The sequence below is a fragment of the Argopecten irradians genome, chromosome 9, assembly GCF_041381155.1.
Source record: "Argopecten irradians isolate NY chromosome 9, Ai_NY, whole genome shotgun sequence".
Taxonomy (NCBI): Eukaryota; Metazoa; Mollusca; class Bivalvia; order Pectinida; family Pectinidae; genus Argopecten; species Argopecten irradians.
Window position 1 is genome coordinate 11,888,707 of NC_091142.1, and position 22,432 is coordinate 11,911,138.

At 33.4% G+C, this 22,432-nt stretch overlaps 2 protein-coding genes across 2 annotated transcripts in view; one reads left to right on the forward strand and one right to left on the reverse strand.

Annotated features, from left to right (window-relative positions):
- Positions 1-15,301, reverse strand: part of LOC138331470 (uncharacterized) — a 33,023-nt gene extending 17,722 nt beyond the window's left edge. The window contains exon 1 of the mRNA XM_069279120.1: positions 15,108-15,301. Within this exon, the coding sequence (XP_069135221.1) occupies positions 15,108-15,171 (64 nt within the window). The 5' untranslated portion in view covers positions 15,172-15,301. The remainder of the gene's footprint in view (positions 1-15,107) is intronic.
- Positions 15,302-16,996: 1,695 nt separating this feature from the next.
- LOC138331473 (peroxisomal membrane protein 2-like) lies at positions 16,997-22,262 on the forward strand. Its single transcript, XM_069279124.1, has 5 exons — positions 16,997-17,223; positions 18,599-18,706; positions 19,071-19,245; positions 20,161-20,280; positions 20,698-22,262. Exons 1-5 carry the CDS (start codon positions 17,111-17,113, stop codon positions 20,776-20,778), a joined length of 597 nt encoding a protein of 198 aa, XP_069135225.1. The 5' UTR covers positions 16,997-17,110; the 3' UTR covers positions 20,779-22,262.
- Positions 22,263-22,432: the final 170 nt, after the last annotated feature.

Below are 22,432 nucleotides of genomic sequence, written 5' to 3' on the forward strand. Positions count from 1 at the left end.
TCTTGTTTTTTTGTTTTTTAAAATCAAGAATGGAGATAATGTGTGATTGTCCTATATCTTTAAGACCAAGGCAGTGAGTTAAGACACATCTTTTAAATAAATGTAAAATATTCTATACCTTTGAAGTTACTCCCCAGCTTCCTGTTATAAGTATACGTAGTAAATAAAGAAAATTCAATTCACTGGTATGCCCCTGTGCAATGTTCCTTTTTTGTATATGATAGGGAAAAAGATGAATACCGTATGTATCTTTTACCCCTGTATGTATGGTTCTATTGTATCGTAGCTCAATATATATGGATGGAGGAGGGACATTTATCTTTTTCCGATATTTCTAGGTTTTGGGATTTGCTTTGTCTAGTATATCTGTGTGATCTGCATAATATTACAGTGTCTATACTAGACAAAGGCTAGAAATGTTGGAAGGACATTAATATTTGTCAGAGTAATTCTATCAATATTGACCAGAGACATTTATTTATATGTGTAATTGCAGGAAAGGAGAAAATGTCCCCGCCAGACCAGGGTTTGAACCTGGGACCTTAGACTGCCTACCAGACCCGAAAGTTGTTGATAAGACTTTCTCAGCAGAGTTCTTCACTAGATTATCTCCCCCTAGTTTGAAACTTAAGAATCAGACATGTAGTAGAGACAAAAATAATCATGCCAAATTTTAGTGATTTTTTCAATGTTCTAAAGACTGGTGGCCAGTCTACTGGCCTGGGACCTCCGTACAACAGAAGGATACACTACCGATTGAGGTACCAGGTCTGTGATGATGCTATGGTGTTACTGGTAACACTAAATTGTGATATTGCTTGCATGTTGCTATGTCCAATATAATGAATCATTTCCATGTGTACATCACAAGGTTTAATTATAACAAAGTAATATTCCATGTGTATACTATAATTTTACCTTAAGATTAAACCTTTATTGTGGTAACTGATCTAAACCATATCAATACCTTTAAAGCCCTTGATGACAGACAATACCAGACATCCCTAGGGTTAACTGGTACAGCCTGTATTTATCTCTAGATTGACAGATAAACAGGCAACAAAATGACTAGGTTGGTAGGTAAAGAGCCTCATCTTATTATTAACACACAATCTAAATACTGCCCTGTAATATGATACGAGGGAGGGGGGATACTAACTAAACTTAACACAGTGAAAACTGATTGTGAGGTCGAGTTATATACATACCTTGGATTCAAATCTTCTATATATATAAATATAGAAATTAGAAAACATGTTCTTCTCATCAGAATCTTTACAATCAACAGAGATAAAATCAACTTGGCAATCAACTGATCAGTGAATTTCAGTTATCCATATAAAAATAAAAGTAGAGGTCAAAGGTCAAAAAGGTCAAAAAGATCAAAATCTTGTCGGGAGTCTTTAGCAACCAACTTTATCACCAGGTCTAGGGTGAAGCAATCCTGCTTTGACAAGTACTGTCACGGATAGATCACAGATTTTTCTTTATTCATGAATATATAGCTAGGCCAAAGGTCAAAATGTAGGTCAGTGACCTAATTTGATGCAATACATACTGTCTTGCAAAAGTGAAACCTGTGACCAAAGACAACAATTTGCATGACTGTACAATATGCATAGCATCTCATTTAACTTTTCTTTTGCCTATGTACATCCTTGTTCTTACTATAGCTACAAGTATGCAACTCTATATAACTATCTTTAGATATGTTGTATAGTATAGAAGTTCCAGTGATAGGTAGCAAAATAGTTATAACATTATAATGTTACAGATATATTGAGCCCAGAACAAAAGTGTAATGAAGCCTTAAATGGGTGAAATGACCGAGTCCTTGTTTTCTGCACCAATGGAAGTGATGATGATTCTCTCTAATACATTAATGATTATAATACAAGGCAGTAATACTCTCAAACTCTGGGTTATAAAAAACAATGATTTCCATGACACAGGATATTTCAGACCATATGTCAGTCAGTGTATTAATTTACATGTGCAGATGGAAACAGGCATTAAACTTACACAACTAATCACCTTATTTCCACAACGCAGCAATAAATTAATCCAGATTATTCAATTTGTAATCAAGATAATAAAACTTTTAGGCCTTTTGCCATGTTGTTGGTGTATATAAATCTGATATTGAAGCAGCATGCACTTGTCCCCTTGTGTCAATCACATAGGGCCAATTTCCTGATTACATGTCAATATTAAATCTGCATACCTGTAAAGTGATCATGATCATGCATGCATGTAAACTTATGTTGCCCGTTAATCAGTCTATCTATGGCTGAAAGGTTTTTCGACATATTTTTAAAATTACCACTATAACACTCCAATGTTGGGTTTCGAATTGGAATCTTACACATAGGACGATTTCCAGGTGCTTATAGTTAAAGTTGATGATTTTTCTTTGGGTACTCTGGCTTTCCTCTATCTCCTAAACTTGGCACATCCTTATGTATATTGTTCTGTTATTGCAATTTTCAGTCGTAGGCTCACATTTGTTACAATTAATTATAATTAAATTACCTTGAGTACTCCATGGTATAACAACTGACATCAATAATTTATGGGAAAACTCATAAGAAATCCCCCACCAAAATTGTAACATTCTTGTTAGTCTGAACTCTGGTGTAATAATCAGATAAAAATCACTTAAGTCTGGACATGGTTAGAAAACTAATCATCCTTATAAGCTTAATTGTAAGCTTGATATGACAATAAGGTACTATATAGCTGTAACCCATTTAGACATCCTCACACATTTCAGAGTGGAGTAATATCCTGGTTATCTATTAATGTCAATACCAAGCCTGGTGGTATAGTAAATTATTGTGTTTTTGACACTTTGTAGCATGTAGTTGCCATATGACGGTTAAGATAGATTGCGATCTATTGACGCCATATTACAGATGCTGTTTTCTCCTTATGAGAATTAACTTCCCACTATAAAATGCAGCAAGTGGAAAGTTAAACGGCCAGATAATGTCACTAGTATCTATTATCAGGTACCTGATCTACGCACCAATATATTTTAATTAGTTTCTAGTTCAATTTTTATATTCTAAATTGTATTTAATGGCAAATTATACCACGAAAATTTCTCTTTAGATTTTAATGATTAGGCCTCAATTGGTTTGTAAATATCAATTAAATTCACCGTTTTCTAAATGCTAATAATTTACACTACTTTTTCTCGCCTCACAAGCATGATATAGATTTTCAAGGTTGTGATATAATTCTTACTCGTACCAGTATCTATTTATATATTACAGAGTTATCTCCCTTTTGGACAGGTATCAATACGGGGGTTTCGAGATCCCAAAAATGATGTGGGTAAAGTACAATTTAACGTTGATTAGTCCGACTTTCTAGTGACTATGACATCATCATTTGACGTGATTTTTGTGATGGAAGGTTGGACTAAAAATGAGGTGGTTCAATTTTAACCAGTTAAAATTTGTGTGATCTGTCATCCAGAGTATGTAAGACTCAACTATTTCTTCATAATTCGTTGATCAAATTTTCACAAAAATATGACTCCCCTGAAAATAACCAGTTATAGAATATAACATATCACACTATCTCCTAGCCTGTGACGGCTATGTATAATCAAGAAGCCTCCAACACACCACCACTTAACACAGAGCAATTTACATTATTTTCCACAATTGATTTTCAATTCTGATTCTTACCACCAATACAAGCTGGGCAGAATTTGGATGACTTGATTTTACTGTGATCACTACACCCTAAAGTCAGTGTATAAATGGTAGCTTGGGAGGTCAAACAGCTCTGGACAAATTAACTTGTTTATCCCTGAAAATTCATATTGGACTGATCTAGTCTTTGATTTAGAAGAGTTTAAATGTGTCTTCAGGGGTGAATGAGTTACATTCATGAAAAATAAAATATCTACACCTCACAATAAGTTTTAACTATTTTTGAAAAAGGTACTACATATACACCTACATGTCATTGGTTAATCTTTAAAGAAACAACATGCAAATGGATGTTAGATTTAATTAAGCTTTTCAATTGAACATGAAACTTGAAAGCTGGTTATAATTATTATGCTGAAAAACATTATACAATGTACACGTACAGTAATTAACATGGTAACTTCTCCATTTATTGATTTTTATTTTGAATAAAGAAAACAGAAAGTTAATGCTGCACGAATTTCAATTTTATTTTTCATTGCAGAACATTAAAAGCTGTCAATAAAATGAAAAAAAAAAAAAAAAATTCAACTGGTTTCATATTTCTGTGTTACCAATTCAAGGATCTTTAAACGCTGCCAAATATACATACAGTATTCCGAGGCCTGGTAATATGTTAAAGTTAATTTTACCAGTAATTTAATACTCCACAAAACTATAAACTTGGTTCATTTCCTCTCCGCGCAATAATCATAGAATACATTAGTCCCAATACAAAGTCCACTGATACAACAGCGAGATAATTTATGTTACTGAAGTCGTTTGGAACTCTGAACATCATACGGTCAAAACAGAAATCCACAAAAAGATCTTGCCTCTTTACCCAGCTATTAACTGTAGTACATTGATCAGTGATCTCTGCTGTCTGTTCACTCACAACAGTTAATCCCTATTCATCGGCATGTCTTTGAAGCAGCCAACACTTTGTCACAAAAATTTGCATGACAAGACCCCATTACATTCAATGAAGAATATTAACAAGACCATTGTACATAATAGACCAATCAGGGGCCGACCAACTCCCTTGGAGCCCCTATTAAGGATGTTACAGTGAGCTCCACAGCTAACAAGAACAGAAATTACCTTGATGGTTTACTCAAGGGAGATAATTTCTCAGGGGAGACAATTATAAGAAATTCTTCCTTATACATATAATACAACATAATTCTTTGCCTTTGATCAAAATCCACAATTCAACATCAAATGAAACTAGAATTTTATCATGTCTTATATAAAACTTATTCAATTCACTGTTTTAGAACAATACTTTGGTGAGTTCCCCATCACATTGTCAAAACTGGCTTGAAAATGTTATATAATATGGATTTTGAGATTAAATGTAGTTTATAGGCCATAATATATTAATAATGAACAAATGTCAGATAAAATTGAGTTCCATATTCATTTTTTTCCATCCTGCAGAAAAGAATCAATAAATCTTCACAGAAAATATGAAAGTGAACAAATGTGTTGTGACAGCTTATATCATATAGAAAGTCTGCCGCCATACAGACTGTATAGAGACCGGACAGTATGCTTCAGCGATATATCCAATCTAGAAACATTCACCAACCATACTGTCGAGGCAGTGACCTGATTCACGATACATACACAGTAGAGATACAGAATCTATAACATTACATAGTGATCATATGATAGGCCTACCCCATAGATACTGTTGAGTTTTACTTGAAGACTTTTTTTTCTGTCATAATCTAAAGAAATCAGAGTTCTTGTGGACATAGAAATGGTTGGTTTTACGGTTTTATCATGTCCGAGTCCCCACAAATGTTTATCCTTAGTCTGCTGTCAACTATATTTTATGTTACTGATTGAAAATTTATAAATAAGGCCACAAAATGGTTACTTCAATCTAGATTCTATACATATACAAGTAACTAGTACTAAGGTTTGCGCTGAAGTTGTCCCCATATCCTTTTTAAGCATAGAAAATGAAATCATTTAAATTACATAAGGGGATCTCATTTTATCTTAGAATAGAATGACCTCAGGCCATGTATGGAACACCCGGTGCGAACTCTGATCATGAGCATACTCCATAGTGGGATAATTGCTAGGTACTGATCATGATCATGATCTATGGTTTTTCTCCTAGTACTCCAACACATTCTTATAAATGACCATCCATAAAGATGCTCTACTGCTGACAGATGGTATTTCTCTCTTTCAAAAACAGGAGCAGACAATTAAGTTTTTTCCTTCATTTAATTTATACCATGGTACGTACCACCATTGAAAAGTTTGAGCTTCTTATTTTACAAAAAATATAAAAAGAAAATAAATTGTGTCTCGAAAAAAATCCATGGCACTATATGTGCCGTATATGGCATTAAGTCCTGATTGGGCATGTACTGAAAACTGAATGAAAATTGAATGATTTTATATGTATTTTTGTGTTAATTAGACACATATTTACATAATTAAACATCAGTTATTGTTCAAATGATGGGCATGGTTTAATTTATTATGCTCTGTCGGCGGTGGAGTATCTTTAATAGGACATTTTACCAATCAAACCATCATATGGTATTTGTGTTCTCCCTCCTATATCTAAAACTAGCTTATAATGACACACTAATAACTCAATAGTCACCATGAATAAAGCCTGGCGTATCATTGGCACAGTTAGTCATAATCCTCCGATACTATTTAAACCTGACAGTGATAGCTCATCATTGTATCCCCATTATCTCACAAACGGTCTGTAGAATTATTGAAACCCATCAAAGTGATCTGGGATCCCGAAGCTCAGTACAGCTGATCCCCGAGTCATAGAAACCAGGTTATATCGCTTTTACTGGAAAATCACTCTTTCTCTTTACAATCAATACCGTCTTTGCATTTTTCATGAATTTTAGGCTTTTCCTCTCTGCTCAGTTTGCAAAAGGCTACCAGCAGCTGCAGGGTCCATATTACAGAAGAAAATCTGTATTTCTAAGGAATTTACTTTTAAAAGCAGTCTTGTCACTTATCAAATTTTACTTTAAATTTTTAGAAAAATTCCATGTGCTTTTTTTCTCTATATTTCAAACATTCACATGTTTCCAATAGCAAATTGAAGGAGCATTCATCATTTTGCAGACACCCTGATTCCAAAAAAGCGATACGACCCCATTAAGTCAATCATTAAGTGGGACATTAGTTCCTGATTCTCTCTTTAAAATTTCATTGTTTCCTTTAATATTATCATTATGAGATATATTTCCAGTAGGATTTATTTGAGTCTTATAAAACAAAAACTTGGCCATATAAACAGTATATATCGATTATAGATCTATTCTTGTGTCATATAACACTTCCTGTATCAAAGAAACTCGGATGACCAATTTCAACCCAGAAGATGGCAGTCAGAAACTATTTCTGGAACACAAGAATTCTGTCTATAAGACTGCCTGGGAAATGTAATAATTATCAAAGTTTTCTAAAAATATGAGCTATTATCTAAACAGTTATAGGGTGTTCAAGCTCCCCTGGAGCTGGCATATCTCTCGCTATGAAACATAAGCCTGGCACACACACAGTCTCTGAGTCTAAACAGTCTGCGCTTTAATATGAAAACAGAATCAAACTGTTATCACTGACGCATACTTGATTTAAAACTTGGAATGACTACATTTGCACTAAGGAAGCCTAGCGAGAAACTCTTGTTACCAACCAGGAAACAAGTTGAGATTACTTGACCTTGATTTGACCTTTCAACATCTTTATTGCTTGAAGTACATGTAATAAATAAATGAAACTGGGAGGGAATGTTAGAAAATCTGATAGTGGTGAATTTTGTTATCAGTTAATTATCACACTGGCTTTTTATATTATGACCCTGGGGGTTCTCAATATGAATCCTACTTTTGGTATCAATGGTTTTCCTTTTAAGTATGAAAAGGCAGTGTTCAATTGTGAGTCCAGGACTCGGGATGCGCATGTAGATTTATCACTGAAAAGGTACATGTATATATGCATTTCATTCAGCTTGAATACATTTTTTGGGGTCACTTTCAGCGATTTCAATTTTTTTTAAACAGCTTTAAGTTTTGTGACAATTAGAAGTCTTTCAATACATTTAGTCTCCACTGAAAATGATAAGCAGGTAAATGAGGCCATGAGAGTTCAAATATATTTATATTACCAGGTATGTTATTTTGTAATAGCAAGACATTGAATCGTTTTTGATTTGCTTAAGTTTAATTTTCTAGTATAAGGACCAAATCGCAAGCATTTGGACCCTTGAAATTAATAACCTAGACAGTATTCTAAAGACTTTCAATAAATAACTTTGTCTTTAAGCAACTCAAAGTAAAAATATCTAACAATTCTAAGAAATGTCAATGTTCAACATGACATGTGATTTTTTGTGCCAAGACAATATTTACATTTTAGGATGAAGATATTAAATGATGTTTAGCTATATAGGCCTAGGTACATAATATAAGCTCAGTAGCTGTGACTGTTGGTTTGTTCAGATCTGCTTAGAATTTGTTGTGATATATGCCATATGGGCAATACACACATGTATACAGCTGTCACGATGATCATCACTAATCGTGTACTTGTCAAATTATATTTGCCACTATGTATATAAACCTGTACCCGCATGTGTACATGTATTCCACAAATGCCAGGGCTACATAAATCAGTGATTATCTCCCTTTACCATCAACTTGATGTATAATGTACATTGCTACTGTACATGCCTCCTTAATTGATAACACTTACTGGTACCTCCTTCCTAGTACAAAAATTACTACAGCTACAATATTGTCAATATATAGATAGAATATCTACGGGGACCATTACTGTATTACTTAACAAATCACCTGAATATGCCACAAAAAAACAAATTAGTGTAAAGCCATATTTTTTTTCTTCAAAATTAACTGATTGATCGATATAGTGTATTGTTCATTAATGATACTTGTAACTCTTGGATGGGAAATTTCCCTTTTCCCTATTTATAACCCTTCAAAATCTAGCCTATTGAAATTTTTTTCCCTCATGTATCATGATCATGATAAACACACATATTAAATGAAAATAAGATTTTTATTATTCAAAGTAAACACAAATGTGCTGTATTCCACTGACTTAATTTAACTATAGATACAAATTAAATTACAAATTTGCGATAAATTTCCATGTTGAGAATTATGATTTGTTAAAACTGATTTTCTTTCCAAAAAACATTGCCTTAAAATATACACCTACCATACCTATTTGGGCAAGGGAAGAGGAAATGAATTTTTTTTTTAAGATGGCCTAAATTGTTAAAGATTTTTGTGATTGCCGAAATAAAAGTAAAATGAGTTCTATGACGTACATAGGCAGAAGTTTAACCATTATGACTGTGCCTATAAATGGCTGTTGGAATGTCCAAATATATCAGAAAGTAATCAATATATAATACTATGTCATATAACACAGTACAAGTTTGTAAAAGGATTTCAACTTGTACTCTTGGCCCAGAAAACTGGTGTACATCCTGTCAGAGAATGTCTTGATGTGTATACTGACTTTGATTCCTCAAGCCTGGCTTGGTCCATATTTCATTTAGATAGCTAGAGACAGGCATACAGATGATTACAGTGGATGATAGATCTAGAGCACATCAAAGCAGAAACCGTATCTGTACAAGGGTAAATAAGGGGACAGAGGACTTGTTAAGACCGGAAGGGAGTGAAGAACAAATGATTCTTGTAAGCGTTTTATAGCCTTGTAAACAATTGAATATTGATAAAGTAAAGTTTGTAATTCATATATGCAAGCCATATGCAAGCCTTGAATTTATAGGAACAAATAATACATCACCTCAGAATCAATACGGATAAATAATTAAGAGGCCAATGATCAAACAGAAAACCAATATCATAAGAATGGTTAACTGTCAGACATTGCTATGAATTAAGGTAATAAAGATTATCTTTATATGCATGACTTTGGATATAGTTACATAAATATAATGTAAATCTAAATTGATAATTGATTCAAGCGGTTTAATACAAATGTTTACCTGTATGGTCTTTAGTTGGGATAAAACCATACTTTTAGAGAGCTGGTATGGTTTTATATCCTTTTAATTATAAAGTCATTTAGAGTTATTTACTATAAGGATGTGCCAGGTTTATTGGTGGAGGAAAACCAGAGTACCCAGAGAAAAACCATCGACCAATGGTCAGTACCTGGCAACTGCCCTACATGTACTTCTACATGGGAATTTGAACTCTCATCCTAGAGGTAGAGGTCTTGTATACATGTGGTAATATGTCAGGATTCACCCCCTCCCCGGAGATCTTAACCACTTGGTCATTTGGTTACAAACAAGGAAAGTGTTATAAATTATTGGCATTATCAGCTTTGTAACATCTACAGATTTATCTAGGATGAGACAACTGTGTCACACCTGTGTCAGTGTGTAACACTAGCTTGGAGGCAGCAGGTAATGTCACCATCAGGTATAGTTACCTGTATAATGATCCCTAATTATCTCACCTGTATAAATGTCACCTGGGGATATACAGGGGCAGATAACTACCATAGGATTACTGTATTTACTTATCAGATATATCCTATTACATTGACATTCCGAGCCATTATCAGCTGATCTCATCAAATCTCTTGTTAAAACCAGAGATCTACTTCATAATAAGTCTAGCCTTAAACATCTTACTCATTACTGAGTATAAGCCTCGTAGATTTAAAGCTAATTACAATATACTAACATTAACTCTACAGTAATTCTGCCCCAAGAAGCTTGTAATCAATGCTAAGTACCCTCAATTTACACCAAACCACTTCAATCAGCTCTAGATCAAATGATTATGTAATATAAGGTATGAAATGTTATACCTCTGATTAAGTGCACGAAGATACTTAGATAGTTATAACTACATATAAACTAGTGTAGTAACTGTTGATAATGGCATCAGATAATTGTTGCAGATTTGACTTGAAGTCAACATGTACATGTATGTATTGATTCCAAATGATCAATTTAAAATTAGCATCATCAAAATATAATTCAAATGCCTTCAGATGCACATTGGACCCTTGATAATATAATCTGAATATGTTGTGTCTCCTGCTCAAACTGTCCGTATTGTGAATTTCCAGACCATACATGTGTTTTGTAATTGTTATATCTCCCAAGAAATTTATACAAGATAACTTCTCATACCATCCTTTAGAACGAATACACGTACCCGGCCTACTATACCTTTCGGCCGGGTACGAATTGGTCCCTATGTGTCGTAGTGAAGCACTGCCTCCGAAAATCTCTCAGGCATCGTTTTCTTTACTTTTTTGTAGGTTTCCAATTATTTTATGCGTATACATGCATTTACATATGTTTTTTGTCCAAAACAATCATAACTACCATTCTTAATATCTACCGTACCGCTCACAAGACGTCAAATTCACAATTTGTGGACTTGCTTTATAAATTCCCTTCAGAAAGACCTTCATATGTATTATGTAAAAAAAATAATGCCTCGATGAGAATTTCATATTTCATGGGGTTCAGTTAAAAAATTATTGCCTAGAAGGTAAGCGATATCAAACAAGTACAATAAAAATGCAAACAAACGTTTTATAATGGTTTGCATAATTATTACTTTGCTCCATTAGCAGTAATAGGCACCAATTGTAGCTCTAAAGACGACACCGTTTTCATGTCAAAAAGTTCTTGTTGTGCTAAAAATAAAGATAAAAAAAACCCTAAAAAAATATTGCTGATAGCATCTAACCATCATTAGGTTTATATTAGCCTATAGCTAGTTGTTACGTAAATGGGGCCATGTGCAGATAAAATAGGGTCCATTATATATATTATATATATATGATATGTCTAATTAGAATGAACTTTTTAAAAAAAAAAGTGGGTCATTTTCTGTGCTTGACAAGGATATATGGTTGATGGTGTAAACACAAACCATGTACATAACACTACTATTGCTACTGATCTGAGATCATGATCCAAGATCTCATATGACGATCACCTACATGTATACGTTCCCCCATGGCCACCACTTTATATATAAACCTCGCTGAATCTGACAAAAATTGATTGATAATTTTTAGCCCTATGACACCTGATCATGATTCCTATAGCTACACCACTATCAAAAACTGAGCCTGTCCGCAGTATCGGCTACGGCTGCCACGGCCAGTTGTGGCTCGCAACGGCCACCAGGGATAACTGTCTCTAGCCTATAATTAGCAATATTGATTGCTAGTTATATATTTCACAAGAGATCAGATGTTGTTGTTTCAGAGACCGGTGGCCACACCATGAAGGTGGCAATCCCCTGGTTTCAGTATGGCGACCAGGATGATTGGATTATTATTGACATGACAATTGCATCCTTAAGTCCTCTACTCTTGCAAATTGTTATTGCTTCTACAATGGCAAGGATAAACAGGAATGTTGCTGTAATTAAAACTCTTGTGATATTTCTCTATGGATAATTGCACTGGGAAAATCTCAAGGTACATTATCTTTTCTATATAATAAATACTGTAATACAATAGAAAAGTGTTTTGTTATACTTTCTGGAATATTGTTTTATGGATCTTACAAACAGTTATAATGCAAAGTCATTTAAGGACATATATGATATCACAGACCAGGTTTGATTTATTATGATGTTGAGATCTAGAAATCAGCTGAAGAACGATTCTTCAACCACTGACTCAACCTGTGGTAGCTATAAGTCCAATCTGATTTGCGCATTATTAAAATTTCTCAAATTTTCTACAAAGTACTGGATATATACATATATGTATGTAACCTTTCATTATTATATAATAATATATATACATGTACTAGGAAACAAGAATATATCTATCTTTTTTAATTTGATAACTAGCAAACTTACATTTATTATGCTTTACATTGACATTCTGTAATTTTAAACAAAATATCAACTTTAAAAAAAAAATAATCTCCAACAAATAACTGTTATTTGATACACTTTACAAATGCAGCACACCACAAAATGAACAGAAAGCTTTCAGCCTTACAGACATGCCATTGCTGTCAGTCAGCGGCTTTTGAAGTTTTAAACCCTGCATTGTTCAAAAATAACAAACTTGCTATGGTAGCTTTTGTCAACAAAATATGATAGCTAAAATTCATACAGTGCTCTAACATTGAATTTGCTAGAATCAATTGAGCGTAGTGTTTCTGTTTGAGCAGCGAATGTCACATTGTGTGGGGTCTATCAAGCGTACAATACTGATGCCATGAGATAACTGTCGGTATGCGTTAACTGTTCAAAAATTAATACTGTACTATCGGTATGTACACAGTCTTATTGTTTATATTAGCTCTTATCATCTTAGGATTTTGTGTAGATTAGAGATGAGAATTAAAAATTCTGATTCTGTTTAGTACAGTACTGGTATGTTTACGTAGACATGTATATGTATATATACAAAAATGCTTATCATGATTATTATACACACAATGGCAGTATATATAATTACTATAGAATGAGATACCCAGCCAGTATTCAGAGGAAAAACAGGAAAGACTTTTGTGGATATGCATGATATAATAACAACAATAACATAATGTAAACAATATTAGAAGTAAAACAATGCAAACTCACTCGCAGAAAATATCTCTTTTTTTGTTGTTGCATTTATTGCTGTACAGAATAATCAATTATGAAATTTTGTTATTATAATTAATTCTCTTGCAAGTCACAGAAGTTATCAACGTTAATGTTATACCGATTATTGTTCATCAGGACATATATACTATTTATAATTTTACAGTATGATATGGTTGTCAAATCTGCAGTAAATAATCCAGCCAGTGTTCTTTAGGTCCAGCATTCGAACCCCGATCAAATAGAATATTTTACTACAGTTAAACACATGGTTATAGCGAAAATCTGAGGATGACAAAATGACTTCGTTATAAGCATAGTTTGTTATATATTACAGTCAGATATATTATATATGAAATTAATTATATGAAAGAAACATTGAATGGGAATAATGGAAATTGACTACATTAAAGATGCTCCACCGCCAACAGAGCATAAATGATGTTAATCATTTGAACAATAATTGGTGTTTAATCGTGTATATATATGCCTAATTAACACAAAAAATAATATAAAATAATTTATTTCGCCTTTGGCGCATGCACAATCAGTACTTCATTCCATATAGGATATAGTGCCACGGAATTTTTTCGGGATGCAATTAATTTTTTTTTTATATTTTCAATTTAAAATAAAATTAGAAGCTCAAACTTTTCAATGGCGGTAATGGTGTAAAGTAAGTAACTTTTGTAACTGGAGAAAAATACTAAATCTCTGCTCCTGTTTTTTATAGTGAAAAACATACCATTTGTCAGCGGTGGAGCATCTTTAAATATAACCATGAAGTTGTTGTAAGTGTGTTCTCTATAAGCATGTTTTACTGTATTCCTCTAACATTTGGTGTGGCATGACAAAATCTTGTTTATAGTGAGGTGTGTGAATAGATGACAAAGGGAAATTCTAATTTTACTGTTACAGTTCATTTATTTTAAGAGTCATTGCGGCAAAGATTAAAAAGGACAACAATTAGTTTTGGATCATGTAGATCGCAGCTGGCAACGTTAACCAGGTTGAGGTATATGTAATTTGGTAGCATCCAGCCAGTGTGTTGGGGTACGTGGATTTGAACCCCGGTCTGGCAATGTACATTTAATTTACTCGATCCTCAATATTTGTTAAACAAGACAGACATCTCATTTTTCTAAAAATACTATATTATTTAGCTAAATCATAGCGACATTATGTCAAATATGTTTCATTAGTTTATATACAGTCAAGACTCAAGACACATACTAATTTAAGACCTATTGTACAGTACTACAGCACTGTCTTGTAAATTGATCAGTTGATCATGATCTATAATCATCTATCTATTATTAAGGTTTGATCACAGGGCCATGTATAGTTTCTATTTCTAGCTATTTTTCATATAGAAACTATACATGGCCCTGTGGTTTGATAGATCTTAATTTAAATACATACCCTACCAACTTATATATATCTTCAAAAGAAATTCAAGAACACGTATAGCAGATCCAAGATGAGGTCATCATCATGCAGTGATGCCTGATGATGAATATCCGTAAAATACTTCTACATTTTGACATTTCCAACCATGACATTCTGCCTATCATAAACGTTGCGTGTTTGCCCAAAGCTGTACAATATTGTAGTTAAATGTAAACACAATAAAAACAGTAACATGACCCGATAGTAGGCCATCAGAAGCCGGCAGCTAAACAGATTTACACGGATGCAGTGCAAAGCTGAAATGACATCTCCATAACAATTTTAGGAGCAGAAACATGTTACTTACCAAAGCCAAACACGAAACACAGCGTTAAGATCCCAAGATTCCAAACTAGTGTGTGTGTTCTCATCGTTACTGGTGGTCAGACATACGTCCGTACACATCCATTACATCATGTCAATATTGAAATGTTTATCACCGCCTATCAGTGCTTATAATACTGAAGTGTACCGAAATGTCAATCCGTCACATCAATTTATCGAGTATTTGTGCCTTTTCGTCTGGGTGATTCTAATATAAGAATACAAAAATCGGACACTGAAAATTTCCGCATTTTGAGCAAGTTCGTTTTTTGCCTAGGTTCATATAAAGTACGATACAAATAACATGATAACAAAGCAAATGATAGAAGAGTTATACAGATGGTATGAATTAAACCTTTTTTTTTTAAAAATTAGAATAGATTCTACACTTGTTTTTTTACACATCATCTCTGATCCACCAAAAACATATACATGTATTAGATATGTATATATGTTTTTGGATCCACATAAAAAGAGAAAGCCCATCACCATCTTAACAATTTAATCAATATATATTTGATTTTAGTTTTCATAACGCGGGTCGTCTTATGTTCCCCTACGATAATTGACTATCACTGCCAATCTCTCCCAGAGTGCATTGCGGTTACCCTAGGATAACCGCAATGCACTCTGGGAGAGATTGGCTCCATCGCTGACACTGAGAGTTAAACCATACTCATCATTTGAAAGGTCAATAATTGGTAATCGTGTAAATATATGTTTAATTAACGCTAAAAATAATACAAAATAATTTATCTTACTTTTGGTACTTGTCAATCTGATTAAAACCAGCTCTTTCAATACGCTTACGCTATGAAGCTTCATAGATAAGATAAGATAAAGTTTATTTCTGTTCAGGACTTATATGTAAAGTCCTCTATACCAGACTCATACAAAATATAGAGTTTCAGTTAATCATTTTTATCGGTAATAATAATAAATAGGCTAAAAGCCTTTGAGTAAAAGTTCTTTCATCCAGAATGAATGTTTTCAACGCATTTTTGAAGGATGTTTATATTTTGGCCATCACTACATTCTCTGGTAGATCGTTCCATATCTTAGTAGCTCTTAGTGAAAAAAAGTTTCTCCTAATCTCATATTTAGATCTTGTATGGAATAGCTTCCTCCTATGCCCCTGTGCTCCGCGGTCCGTTGAATCTTTCCATAGAGATAAATGTTACAAATTCGGAGTCATATACTCCATCTAAAATTTTGAAGAGTTCTATCATGTCTCCTCGTATTCTTCTATATGCCAATGTTGGGTTTCTCCAGTTTCTTCATAGCGTAAGCGTATTGAAGAGCTGGTTTTAATCAGATTGGGTACTTGTGCAATGATTGTCAATCAGTACTTCATTCCGTATAGTGCCATGGATATTTCAAATATTTTTAAATTGAAGCAAAATTAGAAACTCAAGCTTTTCAACTAATGGTGTAAAGTAAGTAACTTTTGTAACTGAAGAAAAATATTTATTTGTCTTCCCTTTTTCTTGATAGAACAAAAATACTATTTGTCAGCGTTGTAGCTTCTTTAGATAACAAAAGTGAAAAAAGGCATATTAGTGATAAGTTTTGATTTAAGCATATCAATATTTTTAGTTTTGTTAATTTGACAAAATTAGAGTTTTAGATACAAAATTTAGTAATTTTTAGAAAAATAATTTAGAGATTGCAATATTGTTATTAGATATTTCAGAAGTATTTTCATAAGGTATCTAACTACAGTAATTATATGTGGTATCTCATTCATTTAAAATTTTAGATATTTTATAAAACTTGTAAGATTTTTTTTTCAAATTATATTTCCGGATTATGGTATTGATTTGAATACTAGAATGCAATAAAAAGTAGTCGATAAACGTTATTTCGTATTGCATACGAGATTTGTACGAGATTCAAGATGTCTGCCCCCATGGAGTAAACTTTGGAATTGAGAACGCTCTCTTATCTGTTGCGCCATTTTCCTACAGTGTAAATCAAGCGTCCACAATGAGTCTAAGCAAAGATGACAAGAAGAGGGAGCCAAATGCTGCCGAGAAGATGTTAATGGCATACTTACAAGCATTGCAAACACGACCAGTAATAACGAAAGCTTGCACCAGGTAAAATCAGCGTTACACCCCCTCTTGCTCGTCGACCTAATTATTGAACCCTAGCTTGCCACTGAGTGATTCTACGAAAACAGAGTGGAGATTAAAAAAATCATCTGTGCATTTTATTGTAAAATATTTTTCATCTTACAGTGAATATCTCTTTCATTTACTCGGTTATTGTTCAGTTTACGTAGCATCCCGTTAGTTTTCGGAAGTCTTTTCTCCAAAATGGAACTAGACTCATACATGTAGATACCTGGTTATTGTTCAGTTTACGTAGCATCCCGTTAGTTTTCGGAAGTCTTTTCTCCAAAATGGAACTAGACTCATACATGTAGATACCTGTGTACCTGGCAAATATATTTGAGTTTGGCATCTTGAAAGAGGGCTGGGTCTGCCTGATTTCTTTCTAGTTCAAATGTATACAGTCAAACCTGTCAATATGAATTTAAGGCAAAGTCTCAGAAGAGAGCAGCTACATGTAAATACAGGATCATAACATTCATTCATATTGTCTACATTTTTCTACGAGATTAACAATAAAATATATTTTACTGAATATAACAGAATATCAATAGTTAGAAAGAATTTGAAATAATCCAAATGGAATAGTTCCATATACATCATCAAACTTGAGGAGAAAACTTGGCAATATGCCGTGTGTTATCAAAAATAAGTGGGAATCTAGCTGTGCCGTCATCTTTGGCGTCAGGTTTTGTGACATTGCTGATGACGGTGCCGTGCGCATGAGAACACACATTGTATATATTGGACCATTCCATTTATTGCGCTGTTCTTTTGTATGTGTAAGTTAAAACTGTACTTACAGTAATTTTAAAGCGCATTCCGATGACACGTTTTGCCTAGTACAGAAAATTTCACATCTCGTTGTGCCTATAACGAGAATTGAAACGTGGCTGCCTACATGGAGGCGCGAGACTTTTCCCGCGGGACACAATTTGAAAGTCCAAGGGATACTGGAATGTATTGGAATCTAGATATGCTCACACACATGTTATGGTTAGTAGAGCTTCGCTCCACGCGGCCTTTGGCTGCACTCTTATAAAGACCATCAAAGAGACCAAGAAATGGTGTTTATAGCAAGGTGTTCTTTATACACAGGTTATTTTGTTTTGAAATTGTCCATTTTGGTACTCTGAAAAGTGGTCATATTAAGCAGATGGTCTTTATACAGAGGTGGTCACTAAAACAGGTATGTCAAGACTGTCCATGTGTTTATAGTCAGTTTTATTTCAGTGTATGAACTATAACTGATTCACCCCTAAAGACACATTTAGACTCTTCCAAATCAAGGACCAGAACAGCCCAAAGTGAATTTTCAGGAATGGATGATTAAAGTAAGTTGCTTATGATTATTTTCTAGTGGTACCATTGCTGGCCTCGGCAACTTTCTCTCACAAGTAATTGTACCAAACCAAGAAAATGGAGGCAAAATCATATGGCGCAGCGTCTTTGCATATGGTGCATTTGGGTAAGTATCATAAAAAAATAAACAAACAAACAAAACAATAAATGTAAATAAAAAATAATAACTGATCTCACTTACTCCTGATCTTTGGTAGTTTCTGCAAAGTCAAGGTGATTGTCTGTCATGATATATAAATACAATAAAATGCAGTTATAACAAACCTCACGGGACAAAAGAAATCCCATTGTTATAACTAAACAATGCACAGCTAGCCATACACATCTTACAATTACAGTTGTATATTATAGTAACATTGACAGTAAATGAAAATTACTTTATTATAACCATTAATTCGTTAAAAACATATTTTACCGGTACTGTAATTTCCAACATTATTTAACGTACAGTGATTCTCTCTCACCTACAGGTTTGGTATCAGTGGACCCCTGATACATTACTTTTACCAGAAACTTGAAAAATTAATGCCAAAAAAGAAAGATGCAACAGTAGTGGACGGCATAAAGAGGGTATTAATTGATCGGATCATTTTCGCACCACCATTCCTTCTTCTTCTCTTCCTCTACATCGTACCTATGCTAGAGGTGAGAAAATGCATGTCATATAATGTATTCATTTGATATATTTATTCAAAACTGTAAAATAATAAACGATAAATGGACATTAATATGCACAGGACTTTTTTCACTTAATTGGGAAGGGACCTGTTTACCTTTTTTTGGGAAAGAAATCGACAAATTGGGAAGGAAATTTCCAGGATTAAACTTTTTTGGGAATTTGGCATAAATTTGAATAATTTCTATTGGGAATAGGGCCCATTTTTGGTCCAAAAAAGGGCCTAAAAAAGCCCCGGCATGTCTCTTCTATTGCAAATTTTCAGCCTTTTGACTCCATGCATTTTTAAGGCACATGGTATCAAAAGGCAAAGCTGCAGCTATATTTTTTTGGAAATTCATGATGGATTTTATTTAGCTTTCTTATGATTATATTTGCCTGAGGATAGCCAAGCGGCCAAAAATTTGCAAAAGAAGAAACTTTGTTATTGCTAATATTACATGTGATAATTTAAGAACTTTTTACTGACATATGTACCGTGATTTGCCCAATCTTGGTCTTGGTGTAGGCAGTAATTTAGTCGTCTGTCAGGTCAAGAATTACCGTTTAATTCTGTCTTTGCGTTATTGCTCTGGATTAGACTATTTCCTTGTGCTACATGAGTGCAAGGCTCTATTATATATATATATACTGTATATATATATAAGAAATAAAAACAATAACGACTGACTAGTGAGCGCTTTCGCCCCATTTCACCACTCACTAGTCAGTCAGCGCTCACTAGTCAGTCGTTATTGTTTTTATTTCTTATAGATTTCGTCCGTAAGGATTTTTCTTTAAATTTATCATATATATACAACTTCACCAATATCTCCTTATGTTTGATAAAACCCTAAATAACAGTAGAACTAATAATATAATGTCAGGGTGTTACATTTTACCAGGGGAGTGGACATCAGGCAGCTGTCAAGAAGATAAAGGAGACATTTTTACCGGTGTTATTCATGAACTGGAGAGTCTGGACTGTATTCCAATTTATCAACATTAATTATATCCCCCTTAAAGTAAGTATATCAGTTGTTTAGTTTTGAAATAACTTCTTCATGGTATCCAACAATGGTATTGAGCTGAAACTTGCCTGAAATGATCTTTACATGGTCCTGATCAAGTGTTGTTATTTTCTGAGTTGATCAGATATTCAAGTTGGCTGACATCCTAAAAACACATTTTGAATTTCTTCTCAAATCAACATTTTGAAAATCTGTACTTAATTCTTTTGCTATTGAAGTGATGCCAAGTTTTTCAGATGACCGTAAAGGCTCTTTAACCTCTTGTTCATTATTTAGAGTGATGTTGATTAAATTGTCGGTGTTTATTATTTACAGTATCGTGTGTTGTTTACTTTAGTAATGATGTTGTTTATTATTTACATTTTACAGTACCATGTTTTGTTTATCAATGTTGTTTTTTAATATTTTCAGTATCGAGTGCTGTTTGGCAACGCGATTGCTCTTCTCTGGTCCATCTACCTGGCAACAAAACGACGACAAATGGCTCAGTGATAGTAGTCGCCATCCCAAATTAATTGTGTGACTTCAACTTTAAGGATAAAGAAATCAAGGCCTGGAGCTTGTACCTGGAAATCTCCTGTCAATTAGCGATTTATAAATATTTTAATCAGATATTAAAATTGATTCCTATACAGTCTTCCTAGCCAAAGCTTATAGATAGGAGTTATCAACAGCAAAACAATTTTCTATGTTGATTTACTCAATACACACAACTAAAAATATTTTATACAAAGGCTTTTTACAAACATTTGTTGCATTCTAAGAAGACGTGTCAGGTTACGCTGGCAAATACATGGCATCACAATAAATAATGACAATACTATACCTACCTGCATGGGCAGATTACTCTGTAATGTGCAAATACAGAATTTATTAATCTTGATTTCAGAATGCTTATCCAGAAGCATTCATTAAGAGGTTTTTCTGGCCTAAGTGTACCAATCGTTTGTATATTTTCGTGTTTTAAATTGTCATGTGTTATATATATCAGTCACAAAATACATTAGTTGTTTCATGATTTAAAATTCTGCACATCAACAAATTTGAACAGATTAATGCAAGGTTTAATAGCTCAGTAGTGCTTAATGTTTGCTTTCTAAAGAAGATATTACAATCATAAATGGGACTTATTCACGTACCACATGATACCGGATAACGTTTGTACGGGACTAGTATCTCCAGTGGTGATGGAATGTAACTATTTGTAATCTTCATGCTGAAATGACGTTAGCGTGGGATATTATCTATTGATGTTGTTCCATCACCAATCGAAACAATAGTCCCCCACAAACGTTATCGGATATCACATAGTATGTGAATTAGTCCCATTGATCGAATGCTTTTGTTGTGATAGCTGTAAGATTACATTGTACATGTACTTTCATTATCTTTTGATATCTGTGCAATACAAGTTTTCTATTGAAGTGAGGTTTAAAAAGTATTTTGATGCAGAAGATTAAGTATGACTGTTTTCATTGCAAGATTGCATACTTTAAAGCTTTCCTTTTATAATGGAGATAAAGGGAGATAACTCAAAGTCCATCAATTATACTTTGGTTGTTGTTGACTGTGCATCAAGGTTGTCAAATGTAACTACTCGGGCAGTATACTTGAGGCTGGCACTGTTTGTCTGGTTTCTCTTCAATAACAAATCAAATGGATACTAGGAAACATTATTTTCTAATACTTCGGAGTTAATTTCCATCAGTCTTTAGTAAGTAATGAATGCTAAAACATACTGAAAAATATTGCATCAATATGGAAATGATAAGTGAAGTTCACAGGCATTGGCCTGAATATAACCATTTGAAAACAGAATTGGTAGAAACATACATTTAAGCAGAGATCTTTATTGATGTCAGTGATTTTAAAGACACAAACCTATCTTTAAAGTATTTTTAATGCTTTTAACACAGATAAAAACATGCAGATTGAGCTCATTATTTATTTATAACAGAAGTTAGTATCATTGTTATCTGTAAGCAGATTTGTTTGTTCAAGCAAGTAAGTCTTTTTTTGTTAATTATTCTTGGTGATTTGTTTTTCATTTTTAAAGAATTGTTGTTTATTCAATGATTGTTGTATTTAGATATACAAACTTAATGGACAGCACTGTGAATGTAATTTAAGATTGTTTGTTTGATAT